The following is a 23,206-nucleotide window of genomic DNA, read 5'->3' on the forward strand; positions in this document are numbered from 1 at the left end:
CCTGTTTGGTCCTAATAATTAGTCAATTACAGCTGGATTTTTGCAGCATGATGCAGCTAGTCAGGGAGTCAGGAATGTGAGCAAGTGAGCAGGAGCTGTTTTCCAGGGCTACAGCTTTTCAGGAAAGATTAGATCTTCCCAAGAAGAAAAAAAAAAGGGAAAACAGAGAGGAAACTAGATAATGGTGCACCTATCAGTCAGCCTCACTGCTCCTCTGGGATCCAGCACGTGGAAACGCAGGGTAAAGGAAGAAGGACACAACGCGCTACCTAGCATCCAGTGAGCAAGAAGGCTGCCTTGATCCAGTGCCAGATGGTTAGATCAGTGCAGTATAAACAGCATAGAAGGCTCTCCTTTCTGTTTTCATTACTTTTGTGAACAGTCTCATTTTGCCACTAGTCTGTATCCTCAAGTCCTGGCCATGGTTTCCCATGCAGACGATTCCCAACAAACAGCCACTGGTGGCCAGAAGAAAACTACCCAGAGCTGAGCAGCGAAAACAGCTTCTTGCACAAGTGACTGTTAGAGACAAAAAACTCTGGTCTCAGAGGAAGACTGGCCAAGCCAGTCTGGAGCAACAAGACTAGGGTCTCATCCGACTTACAGCCCATGCTGTTATGCATTACAGCAATGCCCAGTGCATGCAGATCTCCAAATTGGGTTTATTCACCCATCCTCCCTGAGAACAAGCACACAGGGCCACTTTCTACCAAACCAGATTACAAGTGTTTTTTCCGTTGAGTGGGGCTCGGCACGTAAATCTCCTAGGAGATCCCTGACAAGTTCCTTAAGCTGCGCTTTCACTAAAGCAAAATTGAGCCCTTTATGGTGTGAAAAAGTCTTCAAATAGTCAGTCATGCTCAGCCATGGCCTGATTCTGTACTCCTGCTGAAACTACTGGAAAAACTCCCAGTGACTTCAATGGAAGCAAAGTTAAGCCAAATCCCACCCTAAATTTCCCTTGTATCTCCCCACTCACTGTACGCCCAAAGTCACCAGCACCACCTCAAGGTCTCAGCTTCTCCATTTTCCTGCCCCAACACTGGCTACCCTTATAAACTTGCCAGACCACAACCCCATTTACTGATGTTATTTTTTATTATTAAAGCCAAGAGATAAAGGTACCCACCACTTTGAACATTCTTCTTTGCAAGCGCGAGGGAGGTAAGAAAGTTACCAACAGTCTAAGGAGTCACAGGGTTAACAGATAGAAACAACCTGGGCAAAAGCACAATGAAAGACTGCGCGTGAACAAGATTTGCACCCCTTCCCAACATTCCAGAAATCATCTGAGCGGAGGCAGTTCGTGGAGAGTAAATGGGCAGAGGGGCACACAGATGGCAAACCCACATGTCTACTATCATCCAAAACATTAAGATGAAGGCAATAATGCCCAGAGGAACACAGAGATTCAAATAAAACCAAGTCAGTTTCTAGTTCATTTCATTTTCAGGAGCAGGTTTCCTTCTTCCTAGAGACCAAACGATATGCACTTAAGATACAGCCCTGTCCTAGACTGCAACAGATCTCTTCGTGCAACTAAGGGCAATGTGAATAAAGCTTCGCAGGATGGGACCAGTAAACGGATCATTTCTTGTGCCATGTTGCAAAATCTGGATTTCTACTAGAGCAGAGGAATGTTTTCTCCTTGCAAAGAGTTGTTAGAATTAATTTTAATTATCATGGGAACATTTATCTTTCCTGGCCTAGAGTTTTAAAAAGCTTGTCTACAAAACCTGATCTGAAGGGTAAATCTGTCCTGACACCGTCCCATTAATATTTTAAGTGATAAGGATGGTTTTAACTTCATGTGGCAGAAAGAATGGCAGTTCTGAAAAGCTGATGTCCTCTATATAAACACAGAACACCAGCAATATCCTGTCCTGAAAAGACCTTTGCACCCAGAGCAAGGGACTTCCCAACCCATTCAACCCTTGGCCTCTCTGCTGCCTAGAATGGGGCACCTACTGCCAACTGCAAAGGAAGTTGGCACAATGGACTATTTAAGTAGCTTTGTGGGCCAGCCCCCTGTGAACTTCTTCCGGTCCTAAAATACCGCAGATGCTCTCTTCTGGATGGACAGCAGTTGCCATGTGACATCTCTGTCAGGGGCAACTACTCACTTGTATCTTTAAATCAAACGGGTCAGATTCTGCTCTCAGTTACACTGATGGAAATATGGAGTAACACCACTGGCCCCGACGGCATCACTCCCGAGTCACACCACCGCAGCAGAGAAGACACCAGCACCATTAGCAGCACACGAGGAGAAGAAGCGGAACTGGGCTTTCCTCTATTCTGAGGCACGCCATTAACGGGCAATGACACAGAAGGAACCATCAATGTCTAGACAGGCTACAGCCCAAACAGTGACCTCAGTAAATCCACCCGCCTCTTGCTTCCCCCCCAGCTACACCACATGTGCCAGGGAAAGCGGGAGAACAGCTTGTATCTAAGCCCTTTGACATGACCTGGCGTGGGAGCTTTGACACTTTACAGACTCAAACTACCAGGTTTTATTCGAGGGGGGAGCAGCCAATGAAGTCAGCCTGGCGGCTCACAGGCTTAAAAGTTAGGCACCTGCTTAAGTGCTTTGCTGGACTAGTGTCTAAAAGAGCCCTTGAGATAGGAAAGCCACCTCATCCACAACGACTGCAAACTAACAAGGAGTCCATTGCATACGTCGATACAGATCTAGGAGAGACTGTGCGGAGATCCTGTGCATTCAATGAGCACGACAAGAAGTGAAGCCACCGTCAATTGTAACAGCTCACTCTCATCTAACACAGAGTCACACAGAAAAACAACTCATGAACCTGAGAGTAGAACTCCAAGGATTAACGGTTTAGCATTTGCGCCAGGCTTTGAACCTGGAAGTGTTAAGTACGATTATGAGTAAAGGACTGAGTGTGTTAGTTTGGATGTTTGTTTGATTTAACTATGATACTGAGAAGTATCAACTCCTGATCCAACTGAGCAGGATATGGGCCACACTGTGCCAAGTGCTAGCCAAATACATAGGAGGAGACAGGCCCCGTCCCAAAGAGCTTACAATCTCAGAGGACACATGACATGCAGAGGATGGAGGAGATGGATACAGTCGAGCGCATACAGTTTTATATAAAATCGGAAACGTGAGCATTTCAGTGCCAAGTATCCTCATCTTCCCCTCAAGCCAAGCAGCAAAAGGTCAGATTGGATGACTCAAAAGGACTTTTCTAGCCTGGCTATCTATAGGCCCATTGGTATGATGGCAACAGCTTTGTCCCTGTACAATATGGGGAAAGCATGGGTTCCATTCTGCAGTGTAAATGGGACCTGCCAAGGCAGCAGTACCATAAGCATGATTAAGTCTCATTCCAACCACTGTTTAGGATTCTGGGACACCCCAAACAACCATCCAACAGGACTGCAAAAAAACCTAACCACAGAGGCCAGATGAAAAAGCTATTCATGTTTACATCTTGATGTTACCCATACACACGCCCTTAGCTGTTTTTTCAAGAGCAAAGCCTCCTGGTCAGATGAGTTTCTCTTTAACATTAAGAACTAGCCAACATATGGCCAGAATGCATGGACAGGGAACTTCCTTACAGCAACCTTCCTTCACTACACCAAGCTGTCTGTGCTAATGTATCCACTGAATGAGATTCTTCAGTTTGGGGGAGTGGAGGTGGGGACATGTAAGATCACAGAAACTGAGGCCATCATTAAGTAAAATACTTTAAAGAAGGGTGTATCTCGTACACACACACCTTCCCTTATCTTTAAAGTGGAATTATTTCTCCCTTGCTGAGAATGAGATCTCATAGCTATACTTAGTATAAACTAATTTACTCCACAGGGTGACCAGACAGCAAATGCGAAAAATCGGGATGGGGGTGGCAGGGTAATAGGAGCCTATATAAGAAAAAGACCCAAAAATAGAGACTGTCCCTATAAAATCAGGACATCTGGTCACCCTACTCCACAAGGGGGGGGGGGGGCAATCATCCCCTCCCCTCCCAAACCCCCTGAAAGTATTTGGGCAATCCATACTGTACCCACTTTTCCAGAAGGACCCCCGAATCCCACTCCACACACAAAAGTCAGGACACCCACAATAAAGTCAAATCCAGGGTGCAGGCAGGGCCCCTGGACAACCTTCCAATGGACACTGAAATTCACCCAAGGCGGGGGAGGGAGTGGAGGAGACTGAATAACAACAAAGCAAAAGAGGGCTTGTGTGAGGCGGGTTAAAGTCAAGCTCTCCACGTAGATAGTGGCCGGGCTGGACAACACACATACAGTTTTCTCGAAAGTAACAAAGCCATCAGGCATTTCTGAGTCACAAATCCCCATGAATCACATTGCTAAGCTGTGGAAACAGAGAAGAGCGGGGGGGGGCAAACTTTAGGATATTTCCCTTTGCTCAAGCACTGTCTGTCAATTACACCCCCCCCCCACTATAGACACACACTCGTTTTCCTAGTTACGTTTTTTCCATATTAGCCTTCAGATTTCATTATCTCGGCCAGCAATATGTCTGATCTCATTTCCATAATAGGATTGCAAGCCTAGATGTCAGAACTAGTGCAGTGGGAGGGGAAAATGGGAGAATGCTGCTAGATTATCACCGCTCCTATTCCTCCCCACCCCCCAGCCCCGCGAAAACACACACACACACCCCATTCAGGGCGGATCAACGGCGCTGGGTGCATACTTTTAAGACGCGTTTTCTACTAACTCCAAGCGATCGTGCGGGAATATGCAGATGAAAGGCATGCAAGGAAAGACACCTCCTAGAAAACTGAAATGTAAAACTTCCAGAGCAGACAGGCGTGCAGCACGGACCCCGCCCATCAGTTTACAAAGGTTTTACTGAAGGAAAGCAGCTCTCCCAGGCGCCTGGAGTGACTTTGATTTGGTAGAACTTGCCTTTGAAACCTCTGTGTATTACATTTTAAGATTCCTTCCTTTCAGGGAACCCCTCCAGCTATGCAAAGAGAAAGCCATGCCCTACTTTACAAGAAAGGCTTTAAAATCCAAATGATTTTCCCCTGCGATCTTCAATTTTTCCTTTTAAAACTTCAAATCCTTCTCTCCCAACACACACACACCTCCCATCCCAAGTTCTCGCCTTTCAGTATTTCCCACTCGGGTCTAAATAAAACGAGAGCGGTTTAAAGCAATCACAAAACAAATAATCGCGTGTGTGTAACGGGACCTAATGTAGCCATGAAAGTGGGGGAATATTTTTAAAAATCCCATTTCCTCTCATTTAAAGCGGCACCGATGAAGTCCACGTGAAAGCCGGACTGGCCCACTTAAGATACATTGTTGACCCAAGTGCAGTTATGAAAACAGTTCACTTGAAAACCCAAGGCGAATTTAGAGGGGGGAGGGGGTGGAATAAAACCGGAAGGAGACTCACCTGGTTTAAATCTTCATCATTGAGCAAATGGGATTCCCGAGGTTTAAAGCAATTTTGACATTTGCTTTTATTAAAAATGTTGGCTTGAAATTTCCTGCAGGGGTTCTCTTTAGCAGACATGGTTTTGTGGCCCTGCAACCCCAAGCAGTTGTCCCCACTTTGGTTTAGTGGCGAAACAAAACTAGATCCCAGGCTTCTGGTCTCCGACGGGCGGGTGGGCGGCGGGGAGGGGCGGTAATTGACAATCCCTCCAAGGCGAGTTGTGCGGCGATATTCTCAACCCGCTTCCAGGATCACGAGCCCCCGGAGCGAAGGGTCAGCGTCGCCTGGACCTCAGCTGGTCACATCCCAATGTCCAGAGGCAGGGAGCGGGGGAGGGACGGTGTGGAAGGCGTACACACAAGCCGGGCTGGGGCGCAAAGCAACTGCCCCCCCCTCAAAAAATAATAATAATAAAAACCAAGCCCGAGAGTTCTTCACCAGCTCGCCGCTTCTCCCCATGCAAGGGGAGCAAATCCAGCAGTCGGGGCAAGATTGACTCGCTGGAGGTGGAAATCCCAGATGATCACTGATTCCCCTCCAAAGAGCGGCGGGGGGGGGGGTCAAAAGCAAGAAAAACAGCTCAGTTCCCTTCCCCCCACACACGCATAAGTGAAGGCACAATTGCAGGCAGGCTCAGGGGGAGCTGGCTGCCCGCACGGGTTGGCTCCTTAGAGGGAGGGGGCGATTTTCCATGCATAATCATCCAGATTTAAAAACCGCCTCGGTGTGTGGGAATCCGGGAAAGCGAAGCAGCAGCAAAAAATAATCAATGCAACTTCCTCTCTCTTCCCCCCCCCCTCCCCCCGACAGCAGCACAAGTGGGGAGAGGGACTGCCCAGGAGATCCTCAAATAAGGCACAAATCCCATCTGCTGCCAAGGGGTCTTCTTGCAACGCCGCCGCCGCCTCCTCCCGGCCTCAGTCCGCCCATGGATGCATGCTCCGAAGGAAACGCCTCTTTCTCCCCCCTCTAATGATGATTATTGTTTATTGCATTCGCTGGGGGCCAGGCAGCCGGGCCCCCCCTGCACGCACCCACCCACCCACCGCCGCTCCCTGCGCCCAGTGCAAGAGGCAAATGGTTGCACGCGCACACACACACACACACACAAAAACCCACCCACCCCAAACCCCCTCGCGCTCCCAGGGTCCGGGCTGGGAAGAGGGGAGGGGGCTGCTCCAGGATCGGATGGACATTGCTCCCTAGCCAATAGCAGGCTCTCTTAGCTGCTAACAAAAGAAACCTCTGGCCAATCAGAGGCAGGGAAAAAGAGGGTGGGCACTTGTGGAGCGAGCGGAAGGGGGTGGGGAGCAGGGCGTCTAGGCTTGGTGGACGCGTGCAGCCAACGGGGAGCCCTGACAGCTGGCGCTGCGGGACTCTGCTGGGGGAAGATGCCTGTAGTCGCATCCTCCAGCCGGTCTGATTGCAACTGTTTCCATGTGGGCACATCCCCTTCCCGGAAGGAGCTGGAGGGTTTCTCCTGAGCTGGCTGGATCGGGATTGGTTTGCAATGGGTGCCTGCTCTGGGTTGTGTTTCCCACTTCCCTCCCCCGGTACAGGCCGCTCACCTCCTTGCAAAGTGCGTTCGCAGAGGGGCGGGATTTATTATTATCATTCGTTGTTTGCAAAGGTTGAAGTTGCAGCCGGTTACAGCTCTCCTGGCCCCCCATCCTTATGGGATGTCTGGATAATGACCATTATTAGTTCCTGGCTGCAACCTGCTTAAACCCCCAAGCCAAAAACTCCAGCAGCTGCGGGGAATCTTTATAGACTAACATGATGGGTTTGCCCCAGGGGTCCTTGGTCAAAATTACCCCTCCTCCCCACACACTGAGTTTTGTGAAATGTGTTACTTAGCTGCTGACCTGCCCTCCACCCCAGAGGTGGCTGCATGTCAGTGGTCTTTGGGGCCCAATCCTACATCCCTAATTCCTGGTCCAGTCAATGAGAATAATCATGGGAGGAAAGGCGGGAAGGTTGCAGGGTCAGGCCGATTGTCTGCAAAGCACTTAGGAATGAAATGTGGTATTCACATTTCAAGTATCATCATTTATTACTGTTTGGACTGTTTTTATTGTCCACTCTATAACATCACAGCTGGGAGCCATTTTTTAATAGTTCCTGTACTTCAAAAATAGGAAATGGATCCAGGTTTCATCATAGAAAATTACAGCCAGATCCAGCCCTGGTGTTAGGGGGAGAGGAGGCTGCGCAATGAATGCAGGAAAGGGCCTTGTGTTCTGTTTGATACTTCCCTGCACAAACTCCAGAGTCCACCATGAGCTGCACTGGGTCACTGCAGAACGGCTACCAGATGGCATCGTACAGTATAGGTCAAAACGTGTTTTGGTAAGAGAAAAAAATATGCAGGGCTAAGCAATAATAATATAGAAATAAAATTGTTCTGTGAGTCTGACGGTCAGGAGCCGCGTGTGAGCCAGAGAACCCCCAGGCATGCCTGACAGAGACAGAATATCCCTGCTTTTAAAAACAGAGATGAAATCTACGGGTTCCTGCCGCAGATTCATACTGGAGCCAAAAGACTGTGTTTGCGAATATACCAACAGGAACCACAGTACAAAATAACAAAATCACCTACTTAGGAAGGTGGTATAGCCTAATGAATAGAGTATTGGACTGGACCTTAGGAGAGCTCGGTTCTGTTCCCAAGTCTGCTACTGGCTTGCTAGGTGACCTTGAACAAGTCACTTTGGCCCACATTGTCAAGTAAACCATTGAAATCAGTGGAAGTTAGGAGCCCTGATACCTTTGAGGATCTGGGCCGTTCTCTCTCTGCATCTCAGTTTGCCCATTTGTAAAATGGGGATAATGCTACTGCCCTCCTCTGTGAAGTGTTTTGCCCACTCCTGATTAAAAGTGCCACATAATAGCTAGGTATAATTATTAGGAAGATGTTTGTGAACACAACAGATTCAGTCCACAAGATGTTATCTTGTACTTTGCAATACTAAACATTAATATAATGTTCATGCACCCCAGTCATTCCCTCAGTCTTTGCTTTGTTACACTGCCATTTAGTCTATCTTGAATTCTGTTCTTTACAAAGGTGAGGGTGTTTCTACCAACTTGATAGCGTTCTGACTGTTTGCAGTACATCGATGTGCACACCCATTTGGCTTATTAATTAGAACAGATATTTAGGTGCCATGGGTCACAGTATGTATTGCAGAGTCCAAGAAGGACACAACCAGAAAAACAGAGAAACATTCCAGCTTTAAAGTCCACACCCACCCTGTGTTTGTTCCATACTGTATTATAACCCCTCTGGACTTAGACTATAAACTCCTTGGGGGAGAAAATCTTTTTGTTTGTTCAGCACATTTTTACCCTGTGGAAAGCACCAAATGTATCTACAGAGTAAATATAATCTACAGGCGGTACCATAAATCTACAGTAGACGTAATAATGAATATAAAGATTGGGTTATTGAGGGCCCCACCCCCACCCCAAAAAACTACAGGGTTCTTATTATTTATATTACATTAGCAGTTAAAAGTCCCAACCTGAGATCAGGGCCCCATTGTTTTAGGTGCTATACAAACACAGTGGGAGAAGCAGTCCCTACCCTGAAGAGCTGTCAATCTAAACAGAAAGGTGAAGTTCTTGCCCAGGGTCCCACAACAGGGTTGGTGGCAAAGCCATGAATAGAACCCAGATGCCATGGCGCCCAGGCAACTGGGACATGCACCCCCCTCAGTGGGATAAGGCTTCTAAAGAGGTGATTTTTCCAAGCCCAAACATTCATCTTCTTCACACAAGTTCTGTGGTGTGCCCACCCCAGCCCCGCCCAGATCAATGGAGGTAGCCGTTGACTGATTAGTTCAACAAAAGGGAAAGGTACATTAAATGACTGTCTAAGGCACAGGAGCCAACTGACTAAACTATGGCCAAGTTCATCCAGGTTAGGGATCTGCGTGTTGGTCAACACTCCCCCACCATGAGAAGCAATGGTATCGTCTCCAGAAGGTCCTTCTTGGAAATCACAGCTGTGGTGATGAGACAGCCCTCATTGGCCTGCTGTCGCCCTGGAGAAGTGGAGCAGGATGCACTAGCCTGTTGTCTGCAATGGACAAATTCCACATATGATTATTGTCATTTCCTTGGGCTATTGCTATGTATATGGAGAATCTTAGGGCTTGTCTACACCACGCAGCTTTTAGCGGCAAGGCTGTGTCGACACAGCCCTGTCGACACAGCCTTGCCGCTCAAAGTCAGCGTGTGTAAACACTCTTTTGCTGACAAAATACTTCCTCCCCTTGAGCGGCGTTAGCTTTGTCAGCAGGAGAGCACTCCTGCCGGCAAAGCCAGGCTCACACTGCCGCTTGCCCCGGCAGAACTTTTGTCTTTCACAGGGGGGGCTTTTCGAAGTACCTGTGAAAAACAGAAGTTTTGTCGACAACTTCGCAGCGTTGACATACCCTTAGAGGCACCAATCCGGCTGTGGCACCATTAACACAATAGGAAGTGACAGGACCCAGAAATATCCCTTGCCCCTTTGAATAGTCACATGCAAACACCTCCTGCTTTACTAGAGCAGAGGTAGGGGATTTGGATACCATTAATTTTAAAATGAGCTGGATGCTTAAAACCCTTAGGCAGCTCAGGGAAGCTTAGTCTAGCCATTCAGCTGATCCCATAAAATACTGGCAAAACTCTGATTTGACCTCTAACCTTATAGATTGGATTTACAGCCTTGAACGACGAACAGAAACTCTTCCCAGGTGTTCAGGGTCCTGCCACATGTCCAAAGAGAGGAAACATGCCCTATCTCTCAGCAGCCAGCTGTCTAACCCATAGGGCCCTGCTATTAGGAGAATCTGTGTGTTCCTTCATTGGTTTATTCTGCCTGGTAAAGAACAGGTTTCCTTGAATTAAAAATAGCGCAAAGAAGTTGAGTCAGGTTTGAAAGGGAAATGAATTGAAAACAGAAGGAGTAGCCGAGCAGTGCAGGCTCGTGGATCTGTTTTGTTTCATTCATAACAAAAGCGCACAAGCTGATAGGCAGCACCTGGGAAGAGAGCACCTCACCTGCCCATCAACTGCTAGAGGAAAGAACAAACTGGACAGACAGGCCACATCCTCTAAGGTATATTGACCCTAATTGCCTGGGAGGATCTGAGCCCTAGATCCTACAGCTGAGCCACAGCATCTCTCCACCCCACACCTCTCACTTGGCTTCCAGTCATCCAGCCCTGCTGTCCTCTTTGATGTAGGGCCCAGATCTTGCCAGACTGGCCAATCCATCTCCAAATTGTCCTCCTGCTAATAAATAAATAGTGCTGTGATGGCTGTTTGTTCCTGGGAGAGGAGTTTTACCACAGCCAAGCCTGTCTGAGCACCTCACGGATGCAGCCGCCGCTTGAAAAATGAACATCAGGCTCATAGATTCAAAACAAATCTCTTTATTGAAAGAAAAGCAGGCCTGCAAAGGGACACATGCTGCCACCCCTCCTGAGTCTGTCTCACCTGAGCCAGACTCCCACTGGAGCTGAGGGGTGAATGCAAGAGACAGGCCCCGAAAGAACAGCGTCCTGGGAAATGCACTGACTGGGGCATTAGGGGAAGCAGCCTGTTGGGATGTCCCAGGTTCCAAGACAATTGGCAGCTTTCATCCCAGGATCTCAAAGAGCCTCAGAGACACTGGGGGCCCATGGCAGAGCCTATGACTCCCCGCTGGGTGCGAGTATCTCTCTGAATGCTGGAGCAGACAGGAATCTTTCCACACGGACACCTGACGGCTCTGTGGCTAATGTGCTCCTCCTCCCTGGGAGAGACGGCCCTGTGGATCAACACAGCCTCCGCGATGCTCCTTGCCCCATGTTACAGGGGAAACTGAGACAGGGAGAGGTGAAGGGACTTGCCCAAGATCCCACAGCAAGTCAGTGGCACAGCCAGCAGGAGAACTTAGGAATCCTGGCACCCACTCACACTGCTCCCACCACTGTGCACCCCACTTGTCCACAGAGCTTGGACTAGAACCCAGGCATCCTGACTCATGGGAGTGGGGTATCTCTTGAAAGGTGTTCTGCCGATCAGCTGGGCACATGCTGCCCTTGCGTTTGGACCAGGCTATTACCAAGTCACAGGGTTTTGCAAGCCTCCTGCCTTTTATTTCCTGAATGGTCTGGGCTGTAATTATGGGTAATGTGGGGGATGTTGGCCCTCGAGCAGATCCCTGTCTGGGTGAGCGATGGGCAGGGCAAGCCGGCCAGCGTCAGACGTGCTGAGCTGCAGGCTCTGGAGCCATAAGCCAAAGTCAGGAGTTGGTCAGGAGAAAAGGCAAAGATGGCTGCTGCTGCCACCTGCGTGCAGGAAGTAAGGAATGTTCCATGGGGTGAGCCCATCCGGAGCCAGGGTCCAGATACCAAGGGGCAGGGGAGCCCCGGCTCGTTCCCGCCCCGCACGCCTGGCACCGGGCAGGGGAGCCCCGGCTCGTTCCCCACTCTACACGCCTGCAGCAAGAGCTGGGGTTTCTGCAGAGGTGGTTTGCTCATGCTCCCTAAGGGACAAACAAAATGGCTTCCTTTGACTCTGGAGCGCTACTCACTCCCTTACAGTGACAGGCCTTGCAGCCGTGAAGCAGGTGGCTCAGCCAGGTCTGGCCCACCCAGTCCAGATATCCTACTGCTGCAGGAGCACATTGCTCCTGCCCTAAGGGCCCTTTCAGAGAACTGGGCCAGCTCCCCTCGCCTGCACCTGCCCGTCTCCTCCTGGCAGCTCTGGAACACGACCTGGGGCCATCTCTGCTCTCGGGCACTGCGAGTCAGTGACACACAGCAGCCCATCGCAGGGCCCAGTGACAGGGCTCTGAATCAGAGGCTTCCAAGCAGCAAACGAGCTGGACACCGCCCGCTGCGGGCTCTGATCTGGGGATGTCAGACTCAGACACCCCTGAGCCCCCATGGACACCAAGCCTTTCTGTAGGGACGTCTGATTCTGCAGCCCTTTATAAACAGGGAGTTCACGCCCCAGCGGGGCAGGTGTGGTCCCTGCCGCGGGGAAGGGGGGTAGCTTTAGTTTATAACGGGGCACAGCAGCTCCCCCCACCCCTTACACACACCCAGACCAGCAGCTGCTGGGTGATGCACTCAGTCACTGTATACCTTAAGATCCCTGCTCCCAGCCTGTCCAGTCTCTGCTGCTCCCCATCAGCCTGCCCAGCTGACGGCAAGCTGTGAACACCTGCTAGTGCCTCGGCTCCAGGGGAATATTAACCTCAGGGTCCCCCTGCCAGTGTTTATGATGGCATAAAGCATGGGTGAGTCCCCCCCAACCCTTCAGCCCCATTTCACAGCTAGGGAAACCGAGGCACAAACCAGGGCAGCATCACACAGCACATCAGCGGCAGCACTGGGATTAAAACTCAAGTGTTCCTGGCTCCCTGCCCACACTTCTGCCTGGGGAGACCAGTGAAAGTTCCAGATTGTGCCATATTCCCCTAGGAGGGCAGCAAGGTCTCAGGTGTGACACAGGGCCTTGGCTTTCTCTCTATGCCCACTGCAGAGCAAGGCACTGCTATCCTGTCAGCGATACAGTTGCTGTACAGTCAGCAGTTCCCCATGTGGGTAAAAGGGGAGAGATCTTTATGGCAAAGGCTGCCATTTCCCTGTCTTCTTGGTGAGTGCCACAGCGCCACCCCACAGCCTAGGCCCCCGAGTTTGACTAGCCCATCCGGATTAGGCCAGACCAAGCCAGCTCCAGGTCCAAACAGCTGTGGCTTATTTGCCACAAACAGATACTTTTGTGGGGTTGGGAGGAGCAGCCGGCCTGTGCTGCATTACATCCAGATTTCCTGCGCCCCCCCGCAGCGATCACTAAAGCTGTGTCTCACTTTCTTCACTCCCCCGGGGACAAACTTTCTGCTCCTCCTTAGTGATGGGCTTTGCGGCCATTATTCCACGTTCCGTGTTCTCTGGCGATTTCATTCCACCACATCCACTGTGCTTAGGGGAGGGGCTGCTCACTCCCCTTCTCTTGCTGGCAATCCTAGACTAAGACTGTCCAGGTTGTTTTTACTTAGCTGCCTGCCACAGACTCTTCACCATCTCTCCCTCCTGCCTTCCTCAGTGAAACAATTGGTGTTCCTTCTTGGGGGCTGATCCACGCATCCAGACTGAACTGCGGGCTCATGAAAAGGTCAAGGTTGCTCGGTGGTAAGTAATCCCTAAAGGCTATGAGACATATTCTGCTTTTAGTGGCACCGATGTAAAGCCAGTGGATCTCCATTGTTACTCCAGATTCACAGCGGCCTGACATCTGGACCGGTGTTTGGGGCCCTATTCCCCATAATCTGCTCATCTGTTTCCTTCTCCTAGCAGAAACATGCACACAAATTTTGCTCTCAAGGGAATATTTCATGCTGAGAGCATTGTGTTGCTCTCTGCCCCCACAGGACTCACCTACTCCTAGCAACAGGCTTTGGATTTCAGGCACCCCTGTTTCACTCTTTTCCCATTGTAAAGCTCTAACCCTCTAACCAGCAGCAAATATCGCCTGTTAGCAGAGCTTGGCAGGTAGCTGTCTCCAGCAAAGGTGCCCAGCCACCCCTCCACCACCTCAATGAGGTGAGCGCACCTGGCAGCCCCCTTTCATTCATTTGGCTTCAGAGCCTAATGGAGCCATTGAAATGCGCTGGTGGTGAAAGCAAGAGCCAGCCTAGTTACAAAAACCAAACAAAGGCAGTAAATGCCAGAACAGCTGTTGCTTCAACAGGAAGGTGGCACAGCTGTCATAAAACACACGAAATGCAAGAGTTCCTACCGGGAGCTTAACTCCACTGCACTGCACATCCTGGGAGTTGTGGTGGGGGGCTGTACTTTAAAACCTAAAGGACCTGTTTACACTAGACTGTTTTACCTTGATTGCCAATTAACTTAAAAGTTAACACACCCTTGTCAAGGCTGAGTTGAAGCTCCCTATGTAAGTGATCAAGGCTACAAACCTTAGGGCTCAGGCTAGGAGACAAAAGGCCATACATTCGGTTGTATGTTTAGGGCCAGATTCTGCCCTCCCTAAGTCTGGATTAATTTTCATGTGTATACAAGCCCTGGCTCTGAATAGTATTTATGCTGTACATAGTGCCACTGGAATGAAAAAGACTATGTGAGGAGTAAGGCACTATTCAGACCAATTTCAGAGTAGCAGCCGTGTTAGTCTGTATTCGCAAAAAGAAAAGGAGGACTTGTGGCACCTTAGAGACTAACCAATTTATTTGAGCATAAGCTTTCATGAGCTACAGCCTACTTGAAGTGAGCTGTAGCTCACGAAAGCTTATGCTCAAATAAATTGGTTAGTCTCTAAGGTGCCACAAGTACTCCTTTTCTTTTATTCAGACCAAGGAAAAGTGCCGGAGTGCAGCCCTAAAAGAAACAGGAAGAGCATAAGTGCAACAGGGCAGCCCCCTGCAATTGTGACTGGCTTCTTAAAATAATGAATGTGGGGTTCTTTTTATTTGCTTCCTGGTGTTTCCACCTTTTTTGAAGGGAGGTCATATGAGAGGCAGCTTTGCCTTATGGATAGAGCACTGGAATAGGCCTCAGGAGATCAGGGTTCTATTCCTGGCTCTCCCACTGGTTTGCTGGGTGATTGTGGGTAAGTCACATCACTGTGTTGTGCCTCAGTTTCCCTGTCTAAAATGGGGGTAATGACACCCTACTTTTTGTATAGCACTTTGAGCTCTACTGATGCTAGGGAGTAGCCAGGTGTTCTTACTATTATTTTCAAGTTTTTTCCACAACCATGAGGGCTAGAAACATAATTATTTTTAAAGTGACAGTTGAGTTTCTCTCATAATCACAGGAGTCCAGGAGCTGGCGCTTTAAGAAAAAAAACACCAAATCCCACAGAATTGGGCAGTGCTGCCCTAGGAGCCTTTGTGTTTGCCGTCGCGTCTCAGAACGGCACCACCTGAATGTTGCAGCAGCATAGTTTTCTGCATGTAATTACGGACACGTATTTATCCAGCGTAACTCACTGGAGACAAGGCCGGAGGGAAGAGGAATACACCCAGAGGCCTGGGCGCGCCAAGCCTGCTCCCTCCCCTCAGTCGTAGAGGGAATTTAAATTGAGAACTTGCCAGCTAAGGGGCTCTGGGGCTAGGCATCCTCAGCTGAACCCCCCGCAACGGCTGCAGGACTACCGAGAACGGCCAACCACGGTGCAACCCTGCACAGCACATCCCACCTCTCCCTACGAGACACTGCACTTCTTATGTGGTCACCTCTGAAATATCCTTCCACCAAGCAAAGTAGTCCCTCTTTCTCTTTGGCATTGGAGTCAAGGTGTCTTAGAAGCTGGGTGGCAAAGGGCTGGGGTTTGACTGTGTTTCTATGAACAAAGGAAGAGTTGGTTTAGATCATAAACATTTACTGGGGAGGGGGAATTATTCCAATGACCACGATTTGCTATAGCCCAGCTAGCCTTGTCCAGAGCACACAGGGTCTTGCACGGACATCTGGATGCGGTGGGGGGCAAGGGGTGGGGCCTTCAGGCTGGGACTGAGGTGCAATCCCTGGCCCCTAACCCAGGCGTGCAGCTTTGAATGACAAAAGAATGGGTCCCTCCAGAGGGCAGGGCCTGGGCTCTTGACTCAGATGCGGGTCTGGGCGGGAACCTCTCTGGTCTCCCTCTCATCCCCAGGAGACCCAGTCAGGGAGGGAAAGCTCCCAGTTTATCACAGGCCTCCCCGCCCGGGCCCGAGGCAAGGCGCAGCTGACAGCTCTGGCAGTTTCAGTGGCACGGCTGAATGCAACCCAGCAGGTTTGCAGCGAGGCTCTTCCTGTCCAGCTGGATTGCTGAGAGAGTGCGGGCTGAATTCTGCACCGATCCACACCCCGGGAGAGACCGCTGGCTCCGGCTGGGTCACTGTCTCTCTGCTGAAAGCACCAGGGTGCTTGCTCAGCCACACGGGGCAGGAACGGCTGGCAGAGTGGGAGACACACAATGAAGTTATATGCACTCACACTGCCCCACTGGCCTCTAGCCAAGGGCACTGGGGCAAGCCAGGCATATCCTGTGCTCAGCTCCAAGCCCATTCCAAACCCAAGTCTTTTAAGCAGCATTAAACCCAAAGTGCTGTATGCAATCAGTGCAGCACTCTCCGGGTTAATGATCTGAAGGACAAACTCAGTTAATTTCACGCTGCCCTCAGGTACTCTAGTTGTAATGCATTGACAGCTCATAGCTGCATGGAGAGTTACCAAGGGGCAGCTGGGGGGTGAGTCAGCAGCCAAGAGATTGGAGTCACCAAAGGTTTTTTTTTACTAATTGCTCCCCCACCAGCCCCTGAATGCTCCTGCTCATTGATGTCACAGCATCCTCCGGAGAGGTGTGACATCTGGGAATGGAAGAGGAATCGCTGGCCCGCCTGGCTGTAACTCCTCTATGCATGATCACTGCCACTGTATGGGAACCGGATGTTTCCAATGGCATCCAGTCTCCCTGCCTCACTCATACAGGGGACCGGGGGCCGAGCAGGGTGTTAGCACACAGGGTTTCCATTGCAAGCCCCATTGGGGGGATGCTGGCTGAGGTCACACCTGACACCCAGGTCTCATAGGCTCTCGACATAAGCCCTGTGTGGGGGATGCTGGCTGCAGTGCAGAGGCTAGGTTGGGAGTGGGTGACTCCAGCTAGGGAGAAGTTAGGGCTGCTGATGGAGCTCTGACCCAGCCTGGGATGACTCATCCTGGGAGAAGCTGGATGTCACACATCAGACTCCTGGCTCCCCCGGGGCAGGGGGCAGCAGTGGCGGGGGCAGGAAATCAGCCGCAGGGCTGCCTGGGCCTTATGCCAGCCACAGGAGAGACTGAACGGGGTTGAGCAGCACCCCAGGCCCCAGGGAGATGCCCTGCTGCAGCTGGTGGTCATTGGCAGTGCTCGCTCCAGCCCATGCTGAGCTTCCTTCTAGCAAGCAACAGGACCCTCCGCACCATGGATCTGCTGCTGGAGTCACTCCTCAGGCATGAGGCAGGGCAGATCCCCGGGCACTAACTCAGCCTGTACTCAAGGGAAATCAATAGTTTCACCCAGGTAAGGGCTGAGCAAGGAGCCTGGGATTTGGCCCTAGATAATCAGGAAAGATCCATTGCCACAGGATTGTTTATTTACCATAGCACCCACATGCAAGGGGGCTGCTGCTGCTAGAAGCGCCTCAGGGACAGACAGAAGGTGGGGGAACATGCATTGTGTCCATCTCAGCTGGGCTTCACCAGGGCTCTCTGCTGAATTTTCTTTTGCAAACAAGAGGGATGCCCATTGAGCTTCTGGTCCTTGTCACTGGACCTGCACGGCCATCAGCCTAGGACAGCAGATTCTCTGGCCTTCTGCTAAGGCACAGAGCCAAGGTCTGGAATCCCTGTGGCACTAACCCTGGGCAAATCTCTGCAAGGTCGGTTAGATCCTGCCTCCCCATATTACCTCTGGAGCTAAAGAAGGACACAGCGGTTGGCTCCATTTCCTGCCCTGCTGTGTAGTGTGAAGCCTCCGCCCTGTTCCACTCCAGCTTTGCTTCAAGACATAGGTAGAAGCTCAGGACAGTTTGGTCACCCACTAGGGAGTCTTTCCCTGGTTTGATGTACCAGCTGGGGCAGGGGGTGGCAGTTTTGGAAAGACGTTCATACAGAGCAGGCTGGAATCTGATGAGTCTCTTCAGCCCATACCTAGTGCTGCGCAGTTTTCTGTAATTAGGGCAATTACAGTAATGGAAGAACATCAGGTATTTGATGACGACGGGCAAGAACACGACGACAGGCAAGATGATTCAGCAAACCACCCAAAGCCAAAACACCCGGTAAACAACCTCCAATTCCAGAGCGTTAGGCATCAGGGTTCCAATGTCAGGGAATGCTCTGCCGAGGCAGGGAATGAAATCCTTCCCCGCTCCAGGAGTGGGAGAAGTGCACCATCAGGGAGGCCCCACCCCAGCTACATTCACCGGCTGGGGAAGAGGATCAAAAGTGCTAAAGTGAAGAGGTAACAGAGAAGCAGGGACTCCCCCGGTCATTGCTAGTGCCTCTTAAGCACAGGCTTTGAAAGACCGCTCCAAAGCAGGCAGGAGACACAGGTAAGAAAGGCCAACATAGGGATGTGACATGAATAGACAGGTGCCGAGGTCTGAGCCCGGGGCACGAGAGTGGATGCAGCGAGCGATCAGCCAGGACCGGGGTGCCTTTGGTTTTACTCCTCTCCATCCGTTCAGACTTTGAATAGAAATAGGTCCACGTGTCGGACAGCCCAGACCAGCTGGCTGCGTGGAGCTGGGTCTGGGTCTCTATTTTACGTGAACCCCCAAAGGTTTGGGGAGGAGGCTCCGTTAAAGGGTTCTGAGTTCGCCCTGACACTAACACAAAAAGACAAGGGGCTAGGTGGATGCAGAAGTCCAGGTTGGCCTAGAGCACGGCAGAAGCCCCCCAGGGGAAGTCTGCACCGCAAAGGGATGTGGGGGCTTTCCACTCCCTTATACCAGAGGCCCCAGGGAGCCAGGGCTACCCAAGAAGTGGGTGGAGCTGAGTGGGGAGGAGGCGGAGCTAGGGTGCCGGAGGAGCACCCTGATTTATCATCTCCTGATGAGGAGGCCCCTGACAGAAGTCCAAGAGGTGCCCTGGTGGAAACCCCATCCTCACGGTGCTAGACCCTTAGCTGGCCCAGGCTGGAGTCTCTTACACCTCCCCACAACAGCCTATCAGAGTCCGGCCTGACGGGCCAACATCCAATCCAAAGGGAGGGATGTTTTGCTCCAAAGCCTCTAAGGGTTTGTCTACACTGCACAAAAACCACTGCGGCAACGAGTCTCAGAGCCCCAGACTACAGACTCAGGCTCGCACTATGGTGCTGAAAAGAGCAGTGTAGACGTTCCCCCTTGGGCTGGAGCCTGGGCTCTGAAGCCCAGCGAGGGGGGCGGGGCTCAGAGCCTGAGTGGGAACGTCTACACTGCTCTTTTCAGTGCTGGAGCACGAGCCCCGCAAGCCCCAGTCTGTCCCTCCTGACTCCAACTCGCTGTTTTTTGCAGTGTAGACGCACCCTCGGAGGACATTGCAAAGAGGGAGAGCAGAAGCCAAACAGGGGGGCCTCTCCATCAAAGTCCATAAGAACAGCATCACTGCGAGCCCACTGCCGGCCGAGACAGCATGGCCCTTTGGGAGAGGGTTCTCAGCCCTCCATGGCGCCCTGGCTGGGGCCAGTGTTTGAGTCGCCCACCTGAAATACCCTGGTGGGGAGCTGATCAGAACGCAGAGAGGGCTTGTGTGTTTGTCTGGGGCCTGGAGGGTGCCAGGTCAGCTAGGATCACAAGTCCTTGCCAGCAGAGAGGAGGCTGCAGTCTCGTCCAGAGGTGGTGCGGTGCTGTTCGGGATGCTAATTAATTAGCGGCTGTAAGGCCCCCGCCCAGCTCCTTGCAGATCTAGCTAGCAGCGTGTTATTTCCAGTGGCTTTCCCCTAGCTAGCAGCAGACAGAGCTGCTTTCAATGGCCCCACTTCTCCCCTAAAGATTTTAGTTGGCTGGGGGCTGGTCACATTGCGACCCCTTCCTGCCTTTCTCCGCTCCTTCCCCTCCTGTCACCCGCAGGGTGTTGTGGAAGCGTTTCTCCCTGCTGTGCACCTGAGCGTCATTGGAGAAGACATCTGCCACCGGATCGTCCGGCCGACAGGGAGATAATGCACTAAGGCTGGCCCCGAAGTCCCTGGTGGGGGAGCCAGGAGCCAGTGCTCGGGGCTGGCTTTGAAAGGCACAAGTAGCAGCGAATACAGGGCCAAGCTGCGTCTCCCCTGGCACCAATCAGCCCATCGCTGGCCAGCACTGCCAGGTTGGCCCATCTCTGATACGCGGGGTTTATCTCACACTGCTGCATTACTCTGCTTCACATTTACAGCCCTTGCATTGGATCCAAACTCCAAAGAGCTCAGCTTGGCAGGATGATACCCCCAGCTCAGCACCAGACAACACCCGCACCATCACACAGCCTCCTCGGTCAGCTTCTCCTATGTGACCCCCTGCTGAGAATACCCTGAAAGGGATACACAGGCCCAGTCCTGCAGCCAGCTTCAAGCCTGCGTCTGTCTCCGCATGTACAATTTGGGGCATCCCCATCTTGTGCACTGCATAGGTGGGCTCCCAGCCTCTGGATGAGCCAGTACAGATCACTTTGCTGGTGCCAACCTGGCAGAGCCAGTCATAGCTCTCTACCCAGCAGGCAGAAGAGCAGCTTTAATAGGACAAGGGAGTCTCATAGAAGTGTTCATTGCAGGCTGCAGGGACTTAGAGGTGGGCACATGCCTGGTGGGTACATTGCTGCAAATGGGCGTGGCAACAGCTGATTTTGCAAGCTTCATGGAGAAGGCATCTTCCTTCTGTCTCTGTGCTGAGAGGGGAGCTCTGGCCAAAACCCGCCACAAACCAGTGAGAAGATCAGGGTTTAAAGGGAAGGCTGAGTGAAGGGGGAATCTGTTCTCCTACCGTGCATAAGTCCGAAGATCCCAGCTCCAGCCGCTGGCTCCCAGCTCCCCAGACTGGGAGCAGGAAGCACAGGTGAAGTGCTGCAGTGCAGGTCAGTTGTACCACAGCCCAGCAGTGGATAGAGCCCTCCCCTCATCCACCCAGGTCACCTGGCAGCCACCCCAGGAACCTTCCCTTCCTGTTGACCCAAGGGGCGTGGGCCATTCTGGAAAGCCAAGAGGCCGGCACGCAAGGAACCGGGAATCTAGATGTTCAGGCCCAAAGCCACTGAGCCTTCCCACTGCAGGCTCCCTGCTGAATGGGGATCATGACTCCAAAGTGTCTCCCAAGGAGCCTGCTGAATCTGGCCTCACTGCTTTGGATTTTGTTCTTTTCCGCTGAAAGGCCAAGGAAGCAGAATCTTTTCCATTTCCATGTGTTTGCACAGGCTAAGCCTGGCTTGGAGCTCCTGCCTGCAGGCTGGGGCACAGCAAGCTTCTGGCAGAGCTGCAAAGATCAGTGCATTGGACGAGCTGCAGCCCTAGGCTCCCAGGGCTCTAAGCCCCGATACCTACGAAAGAGAATCCCAGCCCTCAGGGCCAGGTCTGCCTATTCCCTTGCAGCCAGGCCAGGGGTGTAAGCAGAGGCTGCCTTAGTCAATGGTGCCACCTGCTGGTGAGAACGAAGAACAACCAATCCCTAGGGCGGTAGGCCAGGAGACCGCTGGCAGGGAGATGTTCTTTCTCCCTGAATGCACCAGACAGCCACATCTCCCAGGGCCAGCCTAGCCTCTCAGCACAACCCTGCTTTTATAACTAGTCTGGGACACTCTCAGCCTGGCCCAGACATGCTGAGTTGCATCCCTCCAGCAGCTTTTCCACAACACCATCTCCACCTGGCACGGTACAGGCTGGGGAGAAACTGGGTAGCTCCCCCGTACAGCCTCAGCATAGGGCCAGGTGCCCAGAGGGCATGCGCACAGAGTGGCAATCTCAGCTACACACTCCAGGATGTCCTACCATGCAGAGAGCTGGGAGGAAGGAACCAAGCAGAGCACAGAACGAGACACCGTCCTGGCCCACAGCGCTTGCAATTGTTAAAGAACAGAGACCTGGAAGGGCACTGGGGGCAGAGAGAGATGGTCGCAGCACGGCAAGCGACTTCTTTCTCGGATGCACACTAGCCTGTCTTAGTTGGGTTGGTCAGCAGGGGTAGGGCTGGCTGCAGCAGTGTGAATTAAAGAATTTAATTAAATTAAAATTTAAAAATTTAAAATTTAAAATTCATAGGTCCCCAGAAGGGACCATTGTGATCACCTAGTCTGACCTCCAGGATAACACAGGCCATGTGACTTCCTTGAATTACTTCCTGTTTGATCCAGAGCAGATCTTTTAGAAAACATCCAGGCTTGATTTCAAAATCGCCAGTGAGGGACCAGCCCCCATGACCCTGGGTAAGTAGTTAATCAGCCTCACTGAACCTCCGTTTCAGTCTGAAATTAGCCCTGCGCCCACGTCTGGAAAAATGAAGCTGAAATCCTCAACTGCTCGTGCCCGCCCAGAGTTTTTATGCTGTGCAAATTCCCGTTAGTGTGTGGCGAGAACGTGTGTCCCCGGGACCCGGCAGGCAGGACAATGGAAATAGCAAACCGGTTCCTGTCCCCCTTCCAGGAGGGCCCAGCCTGCAGCAAAGCAGAGAACGTTGCTGTTTCCTGTTGGAAGCAAGTATTTCCTGTTTGAACATGACAGTTCTTCTGCTGCATCATCTTCTGAGCACCCAGCCACCCCACGTGTGCGTGTGTGCTGGGAGGAGGTAGCGTGTTTAAAAAATGACTCTTCAGCCACGGTGGTTTGGAGCCAGCTGTGCCGTCGCCCCCACCTTACAGTTGCTAGTTTCAACCAAAAGCCCAACCCCCTACCCTCCCTCAGTGTCTGTTCACACTGCCAAGTGAGTGCATCTTGCCCTGGAGTGCAGTGTCCCCGGGTCATAGAATCATAGAATATCAGGGTTGGAAGGGACCCCTGAAGGTCATCTAGTCCAACCCCCTGCTCGAAGCAGGACCAATTCCCAGTTAAATCATCCCAGCCAGGGCTTTGTCAAGCCTGACCTTAAAAAGCTCTAAGGAAGGAGATTCTACCACCTCCCTAGGTAACGCATTCCAGTGTTTCACCACCCTCTTAGTGAAAAAGTTTTTCCTAATATCCAATCTAAACCTCCCCCACTGCAACTTGAGACCATTACTCCTCGTTCTGTCATCTGCTACCATTGAGAACAGTCTAGAGCCATCCTCTTTGGAACCC

At 51.5% G+C, this 23,206-nt stretch overlaps 1 protein-coding gene across 3 annotated transcripts in view; it reads right to left on the reverse strand.

The window, feature by feature from the left end:
* MPRIP (myosin phosphatase Rho interacting protein) overlaps positions 1 to 6,472 on the reverse strand; it is a 170,738-nt gene extending 164,266 nt beyond the window's left edge. For all 3 annotated transcript variants that reach the window (XM_084641400.1, XM_084641401.1, XM_084641399.1), the window contains exon 1: positions 5,414 to 6,472. In XM_084641400.1, the coding sequence (XP_084497526.1) occupies positions 5,414 to 5,533 (120 nt within the window). In that variant the 5' untranslated portion in view covers positions 5,534 to 6,472. The remainder of the gene's footprint in view (positions 1 to 5,413) is intronic.
* Between the last annotated feature and the right edge of the window lie 16,734 nt (positions 6,473 to 23,206).

This window comes from Lepidochelys olivacea, assembly GCF_965140295.1.
Source record: "Lepidochelys olivacea isolate rLepOli2 genome assembly, chromosome: 10".
In the NCBI taxonomy this organism is placed as follows: Eukaryota; Metazoa; Chordata; order Testudines; family Cheloniidae; genus Lepidochelys; species Lepidochelys olivacea.